The sequence below is a fragment of the Pangasianodon hypophthalmus genome, chromosome 6 (assembly GCF_027358585.1).
Source record: "Pangasianodon hypophthalmus isolate fPanHyp1 chromosome 6, fPanHyp1.pri, whole genome shotgun sequence".
Lineage (NCBI taxonomy): Eukaryota > Metazoa > Chordata > Actinopteri > Siluriformes > Pangasiidae > Pangasianodon > Pangasianodon hypophthalmus.
Genome location: NC_069715.1, coordinates 23,712,289 through 23,733,741, shown reverse-complemented (window position 1 = coordinate 23,733,741; position 21,453 = coordinate 23,712,289). Strand labels below are relative to the sequence as shown.

Below are 21,453 nucleotides of genomic sequence, written 5' to 3'. Positions count from 1 at the left end.
GACTCAGGCTGCCTTTATGATTCACTCAAGGATGTGGTAGCATAATTTCAGCAAAGTTATTTAATGAAGAAATGGTTATTTACAGAGCGAGCAAATTGGCATATTTTTTAGAGCATTCAATATTCAGTAAAAAGGTTCAAGACAAAACCTATCTGGGGAATACTGGGGGCGAAGTGGGAATACGACCTGAATAAGATACTAGTACATCACAGGGCACCATTCACACACTCATTCACAGTTGGCATATCCAGTCCACCTACTGGCATGTTTCTGGAAGGTAGGAGCAAACCAGAGAACCCAAAGGAAACCCACATACACAAGGAGAACATGCACAAGAACTCCAAACAGACAGTAACCTGAACTCAGGATTGAACCCCTGAACCCGTGAGGCGGCAACACTACTCACTGTGCCACCATAACACCTAAACTGTATATTATTAGCCTAAATCGTTAATAGATTTTCATTATTAAACTGCACTGTAGTGTGTCCAAATTGACAGTATAGAGTGTGCATGGATGGATGAACCTGGGGGAGGCTGCTGTTGCTCTCATTCTGTGTTGCCTTGGCTCTACTACTCACACTGCAAAGCAAGAGTAGAACAGTGAAGATTCCTAGCAACAATATGAATGTGTGGCAACTATACTCAATGTAGCTAGTCTTCAAGTTTAGCTTCTTAGCTAGCTAACTTACAGGACGTTATGGTAGGACCGATACTGTTCTTGATTAGTCTTTATAGTCTTTGCTTTCTATATCTCTTCAGTATTTTTGAAACTGTCACATCAGTAACTATAGATTGTTGTTTACAATAAGTTGATGTTAGTGGAAATGTGACAATGCTATATCCCTCAATTCCCCAACCTGTAGATAAACTTTATATACGAAATGTCTTTAAGAGAAACAGCATCTCCTTCTCAACTGCTAATCAGTTGAGACGATTTTTCCAGTTGAAACCAAACTTTTGAACTGCCTGATCTCTTATTAAGCCTTGAGTTCATGTAAATCTGAGTTTAATTTAAAAAAAAGTGTGTTATAAAAACAGGCAGGATGAAGGAGAAAGAACCTGAAGGAGACTATTACTCATACTAGGGCTAAAGCAAAAATATTTTATAGGGCATTTGTAGTTTTAGAGAGTTACACATTCTTTCTGCCACAGAAATCTACAGGGAAATTTAGCAAGAATGCAGTAGGCTTCAGGGCTTTACTTACTTAATAATTATTTTCTCAAATGTTTGGACTTCTCTTGATCCGTGCCTGCTGTAAGTGGACAGATAGCATTTAAGTCATATTAAATTCATGCCTAATGCAAACTATGAAAAGGCATACAGTACTTAGCAAAAGTCTTGGGAACCATATTTTTAGTACAAACTTTGTTATAGATTTTTATTTTATGACATCTACATTATCAAGTCAATACAAAAACATTTTACAATTCCAATCATTGGTTTTCCAGCAAAAATTAAATGTTACAGTACAATGTTTGTATATATATATATATATATATATATATATATATATATACATATATATATACATATATATATATACATATATATATACATATATATATATATATATATATATATATATATATATATATATATATATATATATATGTATATATTTATACACGTGTGTGTGTGTGTGTGTGTGTTAGCTGATGGTTTGTGTGTTTCTCCTGGAAGAGCATGCCCATAGACTCAGCAATACACATCAACTGTAGGGGAATGTGTTCATCAAGAAATGTGTTACTAAATTACCCCCCAAAAAAAAGCTTACAGTGCATGTTTAAACATGTTGGACCTCGCGAATCGATTCACGCAAGCGATTCACCTTCAAAGAGTCGTTCAGTGAAGAGCCGGTTCATTGGTGAATCGCTCCTCACAGAGCTCCAGATCTCGCGCTCAGGACACATGGCTAAAGTTCGGATGCAAATAAAACAGCAATAAAGGCGAATAAGGTGGCCTCAGTGTGAAGTCAGGTGGACTGTTATCATGCGAAAGTTTCCTGTGGGGGTGGGAAGAGACTTTTAGTCTTTTGGATGAACAGTTTTGCAGGTTTATTTCTCCAGAAAAACGCGCGGATGCGCCAGGATTTTGGATGGAGGAATAAAATTCAGGGCGCGTGAGTGCTGTTGAGAATAAAGTCGCGTGCTGGTTTGTTGAAAAGGCTGTGAATTGAGTAAAAGCCTGTTTTGGAGATGAGGTGGATTTGGACAGGAATTGTGCTTGTGGCACTGTTGGTGCTGGGGATAGTGTTTTCTGCCGGCATCTGGAGGAGACAGCAGGTAAGGAATAGAATCTGTAATGGTTTTAATGGTTATAATGGGAATTGTACTGGTTTTAATGGTCCCTGTGGGTCTCTACTGGTAATTTGGTGCCTTCTATTAGTGGCATGTTATGTCTAATGGATACCAGTAAGGACTGGTAATGGTAATGCTTTTAATGGTTAGCTGATGGTTTGTAATGGTGTTTGTAGTAGAAACCATTAGAATTTCTGATGATGATTTCTATTGTTTTTTTGTTTTTTTTCATTAAGTAAATTAATCACATTGTGGCAGATTAATTAAACACAGTACCACATATTATCACATATCTTCTGCATAATATTCAGTACCGATGCTGAAGAATAAGCAGACCTAACCAACTTGCACCCTATGCACTGTTTATTTAATAAATCCATTTTTAGACTTTGAGCCTCTTCATAAAAACATAGTATCTTTCAGTCTTTCATGAGAGCAGAGTTTACTTTCTTTATATATAAACATCTTTCCTGTTCCACCCACAGAGATTAGCAGATACATCAGCTTAGACGTCATCAGTATGATAAAACAGAGCTACCGTTAGATTAGAAACGTGCCAAATATCACGATGTTAGACGAGATCAATGATCAAAGGTAAACACCGATTTAAGACGATTTGAAGAAATGTTTTGGTTTATAGACTGTTTGCTCCAAAGCCGTGAAATGTCATGATGTTGTTACACAGAAAGCGAATTTACTCACTGAAATTCCTGGAAATTGAGTACTAAACGTGAGTAATACATATTTTTGGTTTTGGTGAATAAATCTTCAGACAAGGAAGGAAGAAAATTTAGCAAACGTTGCCAAAACAATGCACATGTAATGTAATTATTACAGCTGTTAAATCTTTTTTATTTCTGCCCTTTCTATATTACTCCAGAGTGTCTATCAAACACATCTCAGGTAATTTTACTCTGAAAATCTGTAAAATTGTACTGTTTGTTTGTTTATAGTATCTTCCTCAGACTAATTTCACTGAGAGCACCCACCACTCATGAATATTCATCAGTAGAGCCCCAAAATGCATTAATATTCATTAGATGACTCGCATACATTCTGAAATAAAGCTGGAATGAATGACAGAATATGAAGCAAAAGAACAATAGCTGCTAGAAGTTTCAAAGTAGTGGGTTTATACTACACTTCATCAGAGATATCTTAAGTATTTTTAAAGGAAACAAACAGTAATGCTTTACAATAACAGTACATGAATATTCATGCGCTAATTCCTGAATTAATACTTACTTAAATGTGAACTAATGATGAGTTAAGGCATGTACTAATCAGAAACTAATGAAGAACTAACCTTAACTACAAATTCATGCGTGAATAATGACCACCTTATGTATGTTATGAAGAATATGAATTAAGAATATAAGAATATGAATTAAACGTGCATAATTTCAAATTGTTTATATAATTTGCCATATGCAGCTGCAGACAGAAACATCGTTAGTCCTCCTTATCGAATGTAGAAAGACGCATTAATAATAAAAAACACCAATAATTTCAACGCATCCCAGAGCATGTACTAGTACTACCGTGGAATTTGAAGAGAAATAGTTTGAGAATGATGCAAAACGGGTTGAGATGAAATTACTGGTGTTTATTATTAGTGCAACCTTTTACATCCTTAAGGAGGATCAGTGTAAATTCTGAAAGTAATCCAGCCCCCTCCAATGATGTTTGTGTTCGCAGCTGCATGTGGTAATTATATAAACAATTTGAAATTATGCACGTTTAATTCATATTCTTTCTTATAGAGCATGTTGGATTTAGTTTACCCCTACGTGTTAATTAATTCTACATGTCGTAGTTAAGGTTAGTTCTTCATGAGTTCCTGATTAGTACATGCTTTATCTCATCATTAGTTCATATTTAAGTAAGTATTAATTCAGGTATTAGTGCATGATTATTCATGTACTGTTATTATAAAGTGTTACCAGAAAAACTCTCTGAATGTCTTGCATATCAATATTTGTAATCATTTGGCTAAGATTTTCCTACTTTACCCACAATGCTGTTTGACTGCCTGCTGATAATTCCCAGTGGGAATTCATCTCTATCTAAAGAGAGTGATGCAGTGGTGCTTTAGTCTTTTTGTCTGTCCAGCTCTCTCACCTCCTCATCTATACACTCTGCTCAAACAGATCAGGTTCCAAAGCTACCACCGTCAATGCCATCGTGCATGGTATTTCGTAGATTGCTGGCTAGCTGAGCCGAGTCTCTGCATAACTTATCGTAACTGCATCATATAGCCGCATTGCATTCTGGAACTTGGAGTCCTATGTTTTCCGTCTCCACTATTTCTACATTGGATTTCTCATTATAAAATTGAACATCACTGAAAAACTGGCGATCGAGAAAAGAAGCTCTTGCTCTCTTGTTTTAGGAGCTAGCAGTGAAAAATACAGCACCAACCAATAAATTAGTACTGGAATCACTGAACACATCACAAATATTTCAATGTATACATATTTTAATGTGTTTCAGGGTGGACTTGTTCTTTCATTTTAGGACTCAACAAGGGAGCATTCGTTTGCCCCAGTGAATTAGATAGCTATTACTGTGCTCAGTGTATGGATAGGCATTTTGCACACCAATAAACTCTTCTTTGAAATCAGCATATTGTAACCTGCTGCTCCAAACCTCAGCAGGAATATGTTGATTCATTATTTAGTGTCATAAAACCCAGGGAAAAATCAATAGCTTGCAATCGTACTGGTCTGCAGTCATGCTGTCCTGAGAGAACTGAGCTGTGAGTATAAGAAGTTAGGAGAGCAGATGAAGAATTGAATTTAATTGCCACTTTGTAAAAGGAATGGCAGATTTCTCCAGACTCTTTTCATTCATCGTTTCAAGTTAGGTTGCTTTGAAAAGGACTATTTTTAAGCCATCAAAACAGACCTCTTGCCAGTGATTTCAATGAGAATGAAACATTGATGGATGGCACACAGTCACATATGATGATTAGTAAAAAAAAAAAAAACTCCTGTATAAAAGATTACCAGAGTTCCACTTTGAAATCACCACACTTAGACATGACCAACTGGAGACCGTCTGAGTGTGCTTTCAGTCATCCACACCACCGTGGAAGAAAATATAGGAGACAATGATTGTGGCTATCAGCTCAACCCCAGAGCTGTACAATCTAGCACTAAAATCCTGTATAGACAGTTTACGGCAAGCATTAGCTGGCAGTGTATGCCACAGGTCCATTGGCTAAGAACAAAATACATTCATTTAAATAAACGAAATCAATCTCCACCCTCAAACTCACTTACAGCAACAAATATTAATGCATTTTCAGACAGATATCAAAACATCTTTGTGAACATTAAAGCGTCACAAGTGGACAAACACGCTATATGACCAAGCTTGTGCTTGGGCTTTACAAGTGGCGTGTGCAAGCAGTAATCGTCTTCCTGCAGTCGTGGAAATTATGAAATTTGACAAGGTGGTTTTGTCTTTGCACAACCCTCGTGGATGTGATCTCCGCATTAGTCTGCTGTCAAGTACACTATATGGCCAAAAGTTTGTGGACACCTGACCATCACACTCACATGTGCTTGTTGAACATCCCATTCCAGATTTAGTCCCTACTTTCCTGTTATAATAACCTCCGCTCTTTTGGAAGGCTTTCCACTAGATTTTGGAGCGTGGCTGTGGAGATTTGTGGCCATTCAGGCACAAGAGCATTAGTGAGGACAGGCACTGATGTTGCGCGAGGAGGCCTGGGGTGCGGTCAGTGTTCCAGTTCATCCCAAAGGTGTTCAGTCAGGACTCTGTACAGGCCACTTCAGTTCTTCCAAACTATGTCTTCCTGGAGCTCGCTTTGTGCACAGGGGCATTGTCATGCTGGAACAGGTTTGTGCCTCTTAGTTCCAGTGAAGGGAAATTGTAATGCTACAGCAAACAAAGACATTCTAGACGATTGTGTGCTTCCAAATTTATGGCAACAGTTTGGAGAAGGCCCACATATAGGTGTGATGGTCAGGCCATATAGTGTGAGTTTCTCATATGTTGATAGCAGCCATGAGCCCATCACAGTGAAAAGTCTGTGATTTTGTACATCTTGTAAATATAATGAGAGATTTTATTAGTGCTCAGATTTCATACATACTCACCAAAATACAGAAAAAGTCCATTTTCACAATATAGCCCCTTTAAAGCCCCTTCTGTGCCTGTTTGTTGATACCTGAATTTAACATTCAACATAAATGCCCCCATTTCAAATAGATATGTGGTGTTTCATAACATTTAATTTTTAGCATAGACACATGACACACTCAAATCAGGAACTGAATAACATGATGTATGATTAGTCTTAACGCCTTGTTTGAAAGCTGTGGAACGTCTGTTTATAGGATAATTAACGTCTGCTTTGACAATCAAAAAGTGATTAAATAAAAAATACAAAACTTCTGCAGAGTACTAGTTTCTAATTCAGACAAAATAATAAAAAATATATTTTTACTTATAAACTGTGTAGCTATGTGAGTGGATTTGCAAACACATTTTTTCCCATAAAGCCACAGATCTCTGCGACAAGATTTAATTTAAAGTACACCAAATAATTCCTAAATTATCAAGCGATATGTGTAAGACATGATCATAGATGGTGCGAGCCTCATCACAGACTTTTAAGGGTTAATTCCCAGTCCTGCTGTGGCAGTAACACAGTTTGGGAAATGCATAATTTTTTAAAATAAAGTTGTTCATTGAAGGTTCTTCATGACCGGAGCTTTTCTTGGAGTGAGTTGTAAGTCCTGTGAGAAGAAGACATGAAAAGAGTGAAGAAAAGGTCACTTGAAGGAGGAGGAGCGAATGTGCTTCTCTTCACATGTGGGTGACAGATATTTCAGCTCATGCTAAAAGATCTGCAGCTGGTAAAATGAGGAGCTGGAGGACGGAGGCTCGCAATAGGGATTTGGGTTCAACATCTGGGCAGCGTTATTTCAGTACCTCGCTTCCTTTCAGTAGCTCTTCTGCCCTGTTCATGACTTTAAGCCTCTTTCATGGTTATGACTTTTTATGCTCTGTATCCTACCCCTCCCCTGCCAGAGACACATATCTAACCTATACTTTGTATCCTACCCCTCCCCTGCCAGAGACACATATCTAACCTGTACTTTTTATGAATTTTCAGTAAGATGTGTAAGAGCACAGAGCTGTGTGCTTTGTGTAGTAACATCAGTTAGGTATTAGCTAAAAGTGCATTGGTACGTAGGTTATGACTTGTTAGTTAACATCAGCTAATGTTACATGCTAATGTCTGCTGGCCTTGTGTCCATGCCTGATCCTTCCGGAGATAATAAAAGAGCCAGGTTTGCCACTGAACTGCTGAGTGATCAAAGGACTAAAGGGCGATGAAAGAGAGGGATAGAGGAACAGAAATAATGGGGACTTGTTGCAGTTTGAACTTGGGAATGTCCGCTATACTGATATGGTGAATATAGCTTTTGGAAGTCTGCACTCCAGCTGATAGACACTGAAACACAAAGATGCCAAATTATATTGCCTGTCGTTTACATGATACTAGCCACATCCATTTTCTTTACATCTCCCTTTTACAGAAGAATTAAATTACCAAATTTAGAAAGAACCAAATTTTGTTGATTAGCCAAGGCAAGCTGTTTTACACTGGTGCTAAACAAGTTAGCAAGGATTTTAACATCACGCATCTTAGCCTTAAATGATAATAGCCTGTATTCATTAAAGTAGCATATGGTTAAATCTGATACATAAATACCACAGTTTCCTTATTCATCAGTTTCATCTTTGGCATCTGTGGCATCTATATGAGTAAACTCATGTCTGGTTGAAGTGCATGTAAATTTGAGCAGAATTTAAACTTAACTAAAACTAAATGTAGTAAAACCTGACCTATTCGAGTCCTAATATGAGTAAAAACCTAGCTGTGAATAGAATTAACATAACTACATGCAGATTTAATTGGAAAACTCTCTCTTTTTCTGCTCAAAAAGCGCACTTCCATAATTCTCCATAAAAATGAAAACATTAGTTTTAGTAAAAACAAAGGATTGAAAAAGACAAGCCTGTTGGACCATCCTATCCTCTGTTTATACTGGAAACAGTTGATTTTATATTATTTTATTTTATTTTATAATGTTTTTTTAGGCTTAAGAAAAACACTTTTATTTGCGGCAACCTTGGACACAAGCACCTCTAACTCAGCTTCAGTGAAATGTATATCCCCCCTGTATTCCCCATGTACTACTTTCTGTAGATCTTGTATTATTGTAGGCTTTTATTGGCTCACTTTTGCAACACCTACAAAAATTAGGATGTGTTTCATGTAAATCAGATGTGTATGAGAGTAAATTGGGGCGTATTGTGTGTGTATATGACATGTAAACGAGGGACCGGTGAGTGGGAGCTTACGTCCTCGCAACTGAAGCCGATTCATCATCTGCTCATTCATCTGAAGTCACTGCTCGTTTTTGTGTCGTACGACCGCTTCATCAATCAGATGCAGATTCATTTCTAGATCATTCCATATGCTCAAATCTTTCACATGCTAAATTAGAGCATGTAGTCTCATTAGTCTGCAGTGACTAATTTGCAGTGCAAAACTAAAGAAGGAAGAAGTAAAATTCAGACAACAAGCATGATTGTGTTATGACTTTGAATAAGTAATGAATTAAATTACTGATTCAGCAGTGATAATGTTTGTGTGTTGCGTCTTGGCCATCAGGAGAGTCGTGTGTCTGCGAGTGGAGGACCGAGAGAATCGCCAGTTCGAGCCAAACGCTACGCCATCAACCCGCTGGGCTACAAGTGGGAGCACTTCAACATCACTTACAAGTGAGACAGAGGAGAGTCTAAGAAATGTTAGGGAATGAATTTTAATAGCTCTTTAACAACTCTTTAACTTTAGCAAACTACAGTAAAAAGTGTTCATTTGTTGGTGATAGAAAAGAATGAAAGAGTGTAGATGTACACTAAGAAGGCACATTTGCTCAGATTGTCTGAGGCATAGATGATATAAACAATAGCCTTGGACAGAATGTGTTTTGTCCGTGCCCTCTCCCTCCTCCCGCTACTGCTGCCGTTTCCTCTCCAGCAAGAAATCCGAGATGGAGAAGAGGCACTTCTTAAAGAGCACCAAAACCTTCAGACTCGTTCACTGTACTGTTCAAAGAACTGTTTAAAAAAGAAAGCTACGCATTTTTAGGGTGACAGGGCAGGGTGGATGCGCAGTCATTGTGTGATGCATTGATTATTGATTGTCGATGTGATTCACACTAGGTGACCAGACACCACAGCTATCTGTGCTTATTTACAAAATAATTAAGGACAAAAAGCAGTAGCAGGCTAAAGATAGAGGATGTTACCGCTTACTGCTATGGAGCTGAATATTTGCAAATGTAGGCTTTTCTTCAACTCAGCATTAGTGGAGTGGAGAGTAGGAATGTAACCAAATATGAATATGTTATCCGGAATAAACTGATCAGGTGTTCTAAACAGATACAAATACAGATATGACAGTAAAGAAAGCTTAAAGAAAGATTCACCGATCATGTGATTTGGCCTGGTGTCAGTGTGTGATCTTGCCTTGGACAAAAATTAAGCCAGAACCACCGCTGGATGGATGAGTGATCAAACAACTAAAAGCACAGATGAATGAAAATAGAAAGCAATAAAAAGGGAAATGAGTTAATGGGAAATTTATGCAGTTTGTACTTGGGAATGTCGATGTACAGAAAATAGCAAACACAGCTTATGAGAGTCTGCATTGCAACTCACAACACACACTATGAGACAATTATGAGAGATATTAAAGTGTGTGTGTGTGAGTGTGTGCGTGTGCGTGTGTATGAGCGTCTCCTAAATATGTTTTAACCAAACTAAGGATCAACATCTTTTTTTTTCTTAAAGGATCACAACGTTCCCCAACACGCTGAATAAAGATGACACCCGTAAAGCCATCAGTATTGCCTTCACCAAATGGAGCGATGTCTCGCCTCTGACCTTTACAGAAATCACCAACCCTAACAAGAGTGCTGATATCATTATTGGTGAGCTTGGGTGGGGAATCTGTAACGCAGATTGAACTACATTATCTCTGTATTATCTCTGTATTCACACTAGCTACGTTTACATGGACACTAATAATCCGATCGTAATTGGACTAGAAGCACAATCAGATCTAAAAAGTCACATGTAAACACGTCAATCGGAATGAATTGGCCAAAACCGATTAAAATTTCATTCGGATCGTAAGGGGTGGTTTAAACCTTTTCTAATCCGATGGAGAGGACATATAAACACTTATATGTTGAAAATGAAACCAGATAGTTCTGTGCATGTGCGATGACATACAAATCACGTAATGACGTATGACGCACGGCTGTCAGCGGTATTGGGGCTCTGACCATAGCCTCACAAGGTGCCATGTTCCCCTCCACCATGGAGCATAGTGTCATAAATGACTGTCGTGTCATCCTAAAATTCTCCTTTCACTCCTCGTCTGTGAAGTGGTGCAAGACGACGTTGTCCCACCGGTCCTTGCTTCGGACCCTCATCCACAGACGCCTTGTTCTGGGCTCGGGAAGGGGCATTTTAATTGCTTGATAAATACACGCAGCACCGCACAAAACATCACGCGCTCGTCGTCTTCTAATTAGCAGCTGAAATAGGCAAATGTTAAGTCCGCTTTTTAAAACGAAAAAAAGAAGCAATGGCAAGAGAGTGGCTGCTAGTATCTGCATGTTGGAACGGCTGGAAACGTGTAATCGTGCACTGTGCGCATGTCAGAAGATTCTGTCATGTAAACGCGCATATCAACCCGATTACTTTATTCAGCGTTCTTGTAAACACTGCGATCGGATTAATCAATCTGATTGATTTCATTCCGATTGAAACAAAAAGTGTCCATGTAAACGTGGCTACTGTTCCTGGTCTCCACCTGCTTTAGGAGATGTCTTAATCTGGGGCAACGTTCATCATGCGCTGTGTGTCCCATCAAAGATTTTAAACAATGCATCAAGGATGATCAATAAGTTAGCTGATTTTACCATGTTGTTTCACTTTGGCAATTTTACTACTATTTTGTAATGCTTAATTAGAAGTTTCTTTTTGTATTTGTATCTGACAGTTTTTCTGATACAGGATCATCTGGAATGAGTCTTGTGAACTTCATAGATTGTGTTATTTTAGTTCAGCACTAGCCACAGTAAACAGGCTAACTCACAAACTAGCAAGTAAACTAAATAATAAGTAAGTAAAAACAGTACAAATGGTGAATTAACTAATTTATGGATCATCCTTAATTCGGTGTTGCAGGAATTTCGTTCAAAAACAGAATGTACACAATTTGCCTTTAATTTTGGACACCAAACATCTATTGGCTAATTGAAAACAGGAGGACTAAGGAGGAAATTTTAATTTTTTAATTTTTTTTAGCTGAACTACTTTTTAAAAATGAACAATTTGTTATGTACTTAGCATGAAAATTATTTCATTTAATACCCAGCTATAGGATGGAAGGTGTGAGTGCTTGAGGGTCCTGATCTTTTACTGATTGTAATGAAGTGATGTATCTCATTTAATACCTGGAGAGACTTTTTCATAATGTACTATAAATAAATTGCTCACTGATCAACTCCAGAACTGTTCCTGCACAGGCTTCTACACGTTTAATCACACAGACTGCTGGTGGTCTCCGCTGCACCCCTGCTTTGACGGGCTGAACGGAGAGCTGGCTCATGCCTTCCTGCCCCCGAGAGGGGAGATCCACTTTGACAACCACGAGTTCTGGATCCTGGGCAAATCTCGGTTCAGCTGGAAACAGGGTAGGCATAGTGTATGTGGATCATTACTTTGTGAGGGTGTATGCATACTGGTATACTGTTTGATTTGGTGGAAGACTTGGTGGAGTGGACAAACTTTAATTTGTGGTGATTTGTCCACCCCTGAGACACATTAGATGAAGTTACACTTTTTTAACAACAGAGGTGAGTAGTTGTGAGTTGTGAACAGAGGTGAGTAGTTGTGAGTTGTGAACAGAGGTGAGTAGTTGTGAGTTGTGAACAGAGGTGAGTAGTTGTGAGTTCAGGCTTCTACTTCCATACTTCCTGAGTTAACATATAATACCATGTCCCATATATCCCACATTAGACAGTTAAAAAAATAAGACTGCACAGTAGAAATTTATTAATGTGTATGTTATTGATTTATTACTTTGTTTTATTGCTGAGAAGAAAATTAGGCATAACAAGTTAAGGCATAAAAAATGTAATTTACAGTATTTCCAGTTTCGTTCTACAGGACTTCATGGCCAATTTATTATCCATCTTTCTGTTCTTTCTCCTCCTTCACTTCTCCATGCACAGGTGTATGGCTCAATGACCTGGTTCAGGTAGCAGCCCATGAGATCGGTCATGCTCTCGGTCTGTGGCATTCACGTGACCCCGGCGCTCTGATGCACCCCAACGCCACATACACGGGGCAGCGAGACATCGCTCAGGATGATATCTGGGGAATTCAGCGTCTTTATGGTAAATCAGGATTCAGCTATAATTCATTCATATTTACATTTATTCATCAATCTTTTTTCTTTTCAAAGATCATAGTGAGCCACCAGTGCAAGCAGCTGAGGGTGAAGGGCTTTGCTCAAAAGTGCAATTGGAAGTCCTGGGATTTGTTCTTGTAACCTTCTTGTGATTAGCACAGAACCTTAACCATTAAGCAATAGCAAGAAAAAGAAACACAGAGGAAATCTGTGTGTGGTCTTCTGTGTGTTGTCTTTATAGTAAGCCTAAGAAGTTCAGTCTGGCGACAGGCCAGTTTCTTCAGTGCTGTTTATTGAGGGGCCGGCGTAGTAATTAAGAGAGCCAGCTACAGGAGTTAGGCACATTTGTTTATTTAAAACAATGAGTGAACAAATGCGAAAGAGCTCAATACTAGCCATGAAACCCAGTGAACAACTGTAAATAGAGAGCTACTGATAACCAGGGATGACTGAAATACAGAAGGCCAATGCATTAAATTCAAAGCTTAGAACATTAACCAAAACTGTGACAGACGAGGAATAAGGTTCTGATATGGAGCAAGGAAATGGTGGTATGAAAGCACATGGAAGATGCACAGACTGAAAAGGCTTGCTTCAGGAGCACCTGGTAAGGACATCAATATAATGTTTCATTTTTGGTATCTACATCAGATTATTTGCTGTTAACAGATGTTTTAAGGTGGATTATTTTGGACTTTCGTGGAACCAAACGTAAAAGTACCATCAATGCTTGTGAGAAAAATGCACAGAATGGTAGTAAGAAGTGAGGCTGGGGTTGATTTATTTCTAGCCCAGACTGGAGATGAATGCAGCCTATCTGTTACAGTCGTATCTGGTGATTACACATAGTGAAACGCCTGGAGATATAGCTCCATTTGGGATAATATTTTACAGCCTGCTTTGCTGTCACACCCATACAACATCATTGGCAGTGATTGAGAAGGAGCATGTGAAATACAGTCGCAGGTGGATTATTTACTCTGTCATCCTGGTTTTATTTTTTCCCCAAAATGCCTTTGGAGGAGAAACTAAAAGTAGATAGACTAAGCACACATTGTCCAATCAAAATACAAATTTCACAAAAGTACAAGCCAAAGAACCATATGTTTGGTGTTTTTGGTTTGAATGAATGGGTTACAACAATGAGACTTTGTGATATTATGCATTGCTCGACCCTAATAGTTTCATTATCAAGCTATAGATGGATAGTACATTTTACACCTCCTATCTAAAATCATGACCATCCATCACTGGAGTGCTTATTTATAAGGGTGCTTGATTGACTGGGAAAGGAGCTGTAGGTGTAAATATTCAGGCAAGATGGAGAGCTGAACAGCCACATCAAGGGTGCGACTGATTTAGATCCACACTGAAACATGGACTTTGTTACAAATGTGGTGTTATAGGTGCAACGGAGCCTCAAAGGTGATAAATCAAGTTCTAAATATTCTAAGTACATTGGTGTTTGTATAGTTGGAAGCTGGTTAACTTGTGCAAATTGTCCTAATATTGCTAGTGAGATAACTCACTATCTATTTACCCAACTCTCTATTAAATTATAAACAGTAAAACACAAAAATTTAATTTGTTAGCCCATCTCCTATAACCTCAAAATGTGTAATTTGCCAAAAGGTTATTGCATTACACATTGTGCTAAGCCACTGCTTCTTCAATTTTAGACCAGTTGCTGTACAAATGATAGTCTGGAGATCACAAGTCCGAGTCCCAATGATGTCGCAAAATTAGCTCTCTGGGTGGGAGGGATGGCATACTGTCTCTCCCCCTGTCAATCAGAATGACACCAGCCAATCACAGGTGTCTTCGAGCTCATGTATGCGGAAGAGGGTAGATAGCTTTTCACCGAGTGTGTTACGCTGCCCTCTGGTGCAGAATAAACAGCAGTTCAAAAAGATGTGATGTCTTGGAGGAAACATTTTGCTGCACCCATTAGTACCCACTGTGTACTGGGAGGAGCTAGCTAGTGGGTGGGAATTGGCAAGAGAGGTAAAAAGGTTTGCCACAGTTGAACATAAATTGGTACCCTCAAAGTTTCAGTGGTGGTTCACATGATCTTTTTGTCCCACAAGTCGCTATTTGCCGCCCTCTACTGTACACTGTTCCCAATTCGGCATGTGCTGATATGTGTATAGTTTTTAAATGAAGAAAAGGAAAATCTACCTCTATTTTACAATTTATCTGAAAGAAAAAAAGAAGATGTACTCTGCGTCAAGACAACAATCCAGGACATAATCACAAATCAACAGAAGAATATGCTGAAGAGTCTCTAGTCTTCAGTTCTGATCTGAAACATGCAGTGTGACATCTGGCTTTTAAACAGGAAGAATGTGTGAACAGGTGGGCTACCGGGGACGAAAATTACAACTGAGAGCGTCCAAAAGGTCACAGAACATGAAGGAGATGTCTTGCTGCTTTAAATTATGTCTTTATACCACAGCACTGTTGAGTTCTTGAATCTGATTGGTCTGAAGGTGTGGATTTCTTTTCTATAACAGCATGGCTGTGACAGTAGGTCTGACTGCAATTTAAATGACAGGTTTGTATTAATGCGCTCATTCTGTTATTGTTTCTATAGTAACAACTATTTTGGCTCCATACAAGTCATTTACGTTTGTATGGAGGATGTGCCACATAATCTAAGGCTAATACTAAATGGAATTAATGGGAACTAACTTGTCTCGCGGACTTTGAATAACAGTAAACGTAACTATATGTACGGGTTAAAAATCACAGAGAAAGTGGAAGAAAAATTGTAATTATTGGCAATTTGCTGTGGTATAAGAGGAATAAAACACTTCAGAACATGGTGTTAAGGGAAAAATAATCAACTTTGGGATATGTTTGTGTGTGTGTGTGGCTGATAAATTCATTATCAACACAGGTCGATTACTGATGCACTGTTATGTTATGAATGTTCTCTGCATGGGTTTATGTTTTTCTCAGGCTCCAATTCTTCTATAAAAACTGATAGGTATTAATAATGCATGCATGTGTTTTTAGGCTGTTTGGATAAGAAGCGTGTGTGTGACCCCTGGGCAAGGTTAGGCTTCTGTGAGAGTAGACGGAGTTTCATGAAGAAACACTGCCCTCAGCGCTGTGACCTGTGTTACGGTGAGATGCTGAAAAAAGCTCGTCAGTAAAAAGTTATAGCATTTTTAGATTATTTTTAGAATAAGCATTTTGGAGTATAAGAAATTTGTGTGCACCTCAGAGCCCCCGGAAGCTGGGTCTACTCCCACTCCTCCTCCTGCCAACGTCAAGATCAAGATGGTGCCTCGGGGAAAAGTAGTGGGCTTCCGCTGTGGGACCAAAAACACGAAAGTGCCTCCAAAAGTCAGGTAGTGCACACACTTCAAGTGAAAAATTCTTGGGTGGAAAAAGTCATTTTACATTTTTACTAAAATACTAGTGATTTTTTTTTCAACATAAATATTTGTGTATTATCCATTTAAAGACTAATTACACCCAAATACTTTTTTAGTTAAAAACTTAAATAAATAAATAAATAATAAATAAATAAAATCCACATTCCAAAATCACAGTTGAACGTAAGGACTAAAGGTAAAAACAAGATTGAGGCAAAACACATTCACAAAGGGCAAATCCAAGAGAGTAATCGAGTGCAAGGCAATGGATCATGATACACAACAGGCAACTACTAGGAATAACTTACACACATAATAAATATGGCAAGACTTCGCAATGTGCATGAGTGTTCATTGTCTTATATTGTGAGCAGACAGGAAGTTGCGAAAGTGGTTCAGTATTCGTGGGAGTGGGACATCTGCTGGTAGGAAGGAGAAATAGCCTGAGCTGGTGTGAGAACACACTGGTTGTTAGAGGGCGGGGCTGACAAAATCAAGGGTGTAATTGCTTTTTAACTTAGAAATACAATTTCTAAAAATCAATCTCATTTTTGAGAGTACCAAAGGAATAAAGAAGTGTTACAAATGTTTGTAAATCTCCGATATAAAAGTGAGTGGCTGTTACATTTCCTCCATTTTATTTCCACTCATACATGCACGCGCACACACACACACACACACACACACACATCAGGATTCAGAGACATACATGGTCAGAGTTCCCCAGTGTGCCCTCTTGCCTTTTTTTTGTAAACCAGTACTCAATAGCTTAGCATAACTATGGTAGTGAGGGTAAGGGGATGGTCGCAATGGCATGAAAATGGGGGCGATTCCAATTTGCATTTCATGCATATTCATAGATCAGTGCATTTTTACATGAGGGTAAAGTTTTTTAGTAAATTTAAGGCAGAATGTTTACAATATTAAAAAATTTATTGAGGGCTTAAAATAAATGTTATACCTGTTTTTGCTATAAAATATAAAGAGATGGCCTGGGCCAATGGGACGTCATGAATGTGCTTGGTCCTTTTACAACAGCATAGTCTACTGTTTGTACAACAGCTCTAAAATCAGTGTGGTCTTCCACTCTTCAGGTGGTATAAGGACGGAGAACAGCTGCTGACCTCCATCCCTGGCTACATTGCCATCAAAGATCGCAATCTGCGCATCGTGGCTAACGAATTCAACGAGGGAACGTACACCTGCCAGATCCACCGGCGCGGCAGTGTCATTTCAGCTAACTCGTGGGCCATCAGGCTGAAACCGGAACGTCCCTCGAACAACAGTTGATGGTGATGGAGTGATGGAGAAGCACTTACACTACCTCCTGCACTCTCGACCACTCAGAACGACTCATTACCTCACATTCAGAGTCTCTCAGTGGGGGATATCATGGACCAGGTTCATCCAGAAACGCTTCAGAAGACTCAAGCTGAAACACAAGGGCTGTACAGTAGAAGCATAAGCATTTAGAGCTTTTTTTATAAGTATGCTTATTATTGATTTATTACTTTGTTTCTTTGCTGAACAGAAATTTTACAAAAAGTATTTTTTATCCTATCAAGCTCATTACATCATGGTTAGTGACCTAAGACAGGATTATGGTAGAGCAATTATAGAAATTCTTTATATTTGTAATGAGACGTCATGCAGAACAGATTACCTTTTTATGTTTATTACAGAATATGCATTAGACAACATACTGATGATGGCGGTTCTCAGTGAGAGAAAAACAATAAGAAAAACTCAGTGAGGTAGGCACTTTATCGCTTCATAAACCATGCTGTAAAACAGAAGAAAACGAAAGATACAGAAAAGAAAATACAGTGATAGAAGGTAGTACTGAATCAGGCTTTATCCCTATAAACAACATTCACACATAGTTAACACATTTAAAAAAAAATTTTAATTAAATATATATTTAAACAGCTTCAGTCATCTACTGCGGGGGAGCAATGAAGCAGCTGAGGCAACTGCATCTTTTTTTTTTTTTTTTTACTTGTAATTAAATGAATGCATCATAAAAATTTATCTGAATTTATTAACAGTGTTGCTGCCTCACAGCTCCAAGGTCACCGGTTCAATCCTGAGCTCAGGTTACTGCTTGTGTGTTGTTTCAGATGGTTTCCTCTGGGTTCTCTGGTTTCCTCCCACTTCCCAAAAACATGCCAGTAGGTGGTTTGACTATGCTAAATTTCCCCTATGTGTGAATGAGTGTAAATAGGCTCGGGATCCACCACAACGCTGAACAGGATGAAGCTGAATAAATGAGTGAGTTACTGAAGATGAATGAATGATACACCAGGTTGCCATATAGGTCACTTTATATATGTATAAATACTGTAGCCTTTAGCCTATTTGTTGTTATACACAGGTAGCATTACCACCTCACAGCTCCAGGGTCCAGGGATTGATCATGAGCTCATGTGAATGTGGGTTTCCTCCCCCTTCCCAAAAACATGCAGATGCAACATGCAGGTGGATTGGTAGCTCCAAACTGGATAAAGTTGTTATTAAATATGTATGAATAAAAAAAAACAGATGGGTTACAGTCAGTGATTATACACTGTATATACAGGCAGGTCCATAAATATTTGTTTGTTACAAAGTTGTTGTTATTTTACTTGTTTACCACAGTATATAGTAGTTTAAATTAAATAATGAATATGAGCTCAAAAACTTTCAGCTTTAATTTAAGGGTATTTACACCTAAATCGGGTGAACAGTGTAGGAATTACAGAACTTTTTATATGTGGTTCCCCCCAAACTCAAGTGTCTGCTGAGCTTTTCCATGGCCAGGTGTGTGTTATTCCTTCATTATTTCACTTAAAAGTAAGCAGATAAAAGTTCTAGAGTTAATTTCAAGTGTGGCATTTGCTTTTGGAATGCGTTACTGTTAAATTCTCAATATGAAGTCCAAAGAGTTGTCACTGCCAGTGAAGCAAGCCATCATTAGGCTGAAAAATCAAAACAAACCCATCAGAGAGATAGCAAAAACATTAGGTGTGGCCAAGTCAACTATTTGGTACATTCTTAAAAAGAAAGAACACGTACTGATGAGCTCAGGAACACCAAAAGGCCTGGGAGACTACAGAAAACAACTGTGGTAGGTGACAGAAGAATTCTTTCCCTTGTGATTTAAAACCCCTTCACAACAATTGGCCAGATCAAGAACACCATCCAAGATATAGTTGTATCTGTGTCAAAGTCAACAATCAAGAGAAGACTTCACCAGAGTAAATATATACAGAGTTTACCATAAGATGTAAACCATTAGTAAGCCTCAAAAACAGGAAGACCAAATTAGAGTTCACCAAAAACTTCTAAAAAGTACAGTTCTCGAACAACATCCAATGGATAGATGAGACCAACTTGTACCAGAATGATAGGAAAAGAATGGAGAAGGAAAGGAACTGCTCATGATCTGAAGTATACCACCTCATCTTATGGCATGTATGTGTTGTATGCCTTGTATTTATTGATGAATTGTATAGGGCTATATTATCTGCTCAGATTCAGCCAAATGCTTCAAACTTCATTGGATGGCATTTCACATTACAGATGGACAACAACCTGAAGCATACTTTGAAAGCAGCCCAAGACTTTTTAAGCCAAAGAAGTGGAGTGATCTGAAATGGCCAAGTCAATCACCTGACCTGAATCCAGCTGAGCTTTCATTTCACTTGCTAAATGCAAAATGCCCCAAGAACAAGCAGGAACTGAAGACAGCTGCAGTAAAGGCCTGACAGAGCATCACCAGGGAAGAAACCCAGTGTCTGGTGATGTCTGTGGGTTCCAGACCTCAGGCAGACATTGACTGCAAAGGATTTGCAACCAAGTATTAAAAATGGCATTTTAATTTATGATTGTTATTTTGTCCAGTTATATTTGGTCCCTTAAAAATGGGGGCACATAAAAAGTGTTGTAATTCCTACTCCTTTACCTGATCCGGATGTAAAAAATTCCCTTAAGCTGAAAGTCTGCATTTGAGCTCATTTTCATTATTTAATTTCAAATCCAGTGTACTATGGTAGACAGATAAAATAACAATAATTTTGTCAAATATTTATGGTCCTGACTGCATATATTTGTTAAGGACTAGATTTTTATTTTGTTTCATAACCATTCTAAAACAACTGACTTGACTTAGCAATTAGTACCTTTGATAATCAGTTTAATTTCTTAGAAATGCTATACACCAAGCATCAAATAGACAATCTGGTGGATTGTTTTCATTTGCCGTCCATAAATATCTAAACTCAGCACAACAGCAATGTGAATAATCTGAGTTTGAGTAAAAACATTTTCCTCTTAGTGCTCCGTTTACCGTCCTTGGTGCTGAACAATTGAACTCTAACTAGCAGCACATCATTTAGTACCAAGCACACTAAGAACACAATCCTGAAATCTAAAATTAGTGCGCTATTAAGCTATAAATGGTCTGAGTGTGTGCAAAGACAGATGGTACAGAGTGAAAGCCAGTGTCAGTGCGTTCATCCCTCTGCAGACATCACGTAAGAATTTGCCACAGACAGACCTGTTATATTTTCAGGAAAAGGATTCCACTGATTATATTCATGCTGGTATAGTCATCGATCAGGGGGGTTTGTTACATTCCTCCCGCATTCCCACTGTCTGCTTAAATACATCACACTCACTCACTCACTCAGGCTAATGTAAACAATCATGAGACAAATCCTTTCCAAAATTCCATGATCTGGGCCATATTGGATGCCTTTGCCATCACAGTCAGGCCATAAAATGAGCACCACATTTAGTTTGGCCAAAAAACAAAACACATTTAATTTTTCCCTTACAACAAATATAACGTGTAGTGCATGAAGTTAATTTTGTACAGGAGCTATGCGGCTAATTTAGTTAATGAGTAAAGAAAAGAGAATAAGTCAGTGTGCTTAAACTTTGGGCCACACCTCCTACCTGAGTCTGATTCTTGCATGGAGTGACTCCAAACTATGTGCTATGGGGGAAAAAAGTGATTGTGGTTTTCAGCTCTGAAATGTCTTTTTTGTCCATTTTTATAGACGTTACAGTGTCAGAAACCACATATACTCAACAATTCGACAAGGTTCGAGGTGCGTAACATGAGCATTGTGACTCCAGTCCAAAACTAAGAAGCAAACTTCAGAAACTAAACATGTCTTGGCTGATGAAGGAGATCTGGAGTAAGTAAAAAAACTGTTTACTTTTTTTGGGAAAAATTTTCTTTAAATCA

At 38.4% G+C, this 21,453-nt stretch overlaps 1 protein-coding gene across 1 annotated transcript; it reads left to right on the top strand.

The window, feature by feature from the left end:
* Positions 1 to 1,886: 1,886 nt before the first annotated feature.
* Positions 1,887 to 21,353, top strand: mmp23bb (matrix metallopeptidase 23bb). Its single transcript, XM_026914176.3, has 8 exons — positions 1,887 to 2,285; positions 9,019 to 9,128; positions 10,203 to 10,342; positions 11,951 to 12,118; positions 12,659 to 12,823; positions 15,856 to 15,966; positions 16,067 to 16,193; positions 17,315 to 21,353. The coding sequence occupies exons 1-8, from the start codon at positions 2,199 to 2,201 to the stop codon at positions 17,508 to 17,510; spliced, it is 1,104 nt and encodes a 367-aa protein (XP_026769977.1). The 5' UTR covers positions 1,887 to 2,198; the 3' UTR covers positions 17,511 to 21,353.
* Positions 21,354 to 21,453: the final 100 nt, after the last annotated feature.

What these genes read in the sequence shown, in the direction of transcription:
- mmp23bb (XM_026914176.3), top strand. Translation starts at nt 2,199, where the DNA reads ATGAGGTGGATTTGGACAGGAATTGTGCTTGTGGCACTGTTGGTGCTG. An exon ending in TCGGTTCAGCTGGAAACAGG is followed by an intron (nt 12,119 to 12,658) that starts GTAGGCATAGTG and finishes CTCCATGCACAG; the next exon opens with GTGTATGGCTCAATGACCTG. An exon ending in AAAGTGCCTCCAAAAGTCAG is followed by an intron (nt 16,194 to 17,314) that starts GTAGTGCACACA and finishes TCCACTCTTCAG; the next exon opens with GTGGTATAAGGACGGAGAAC.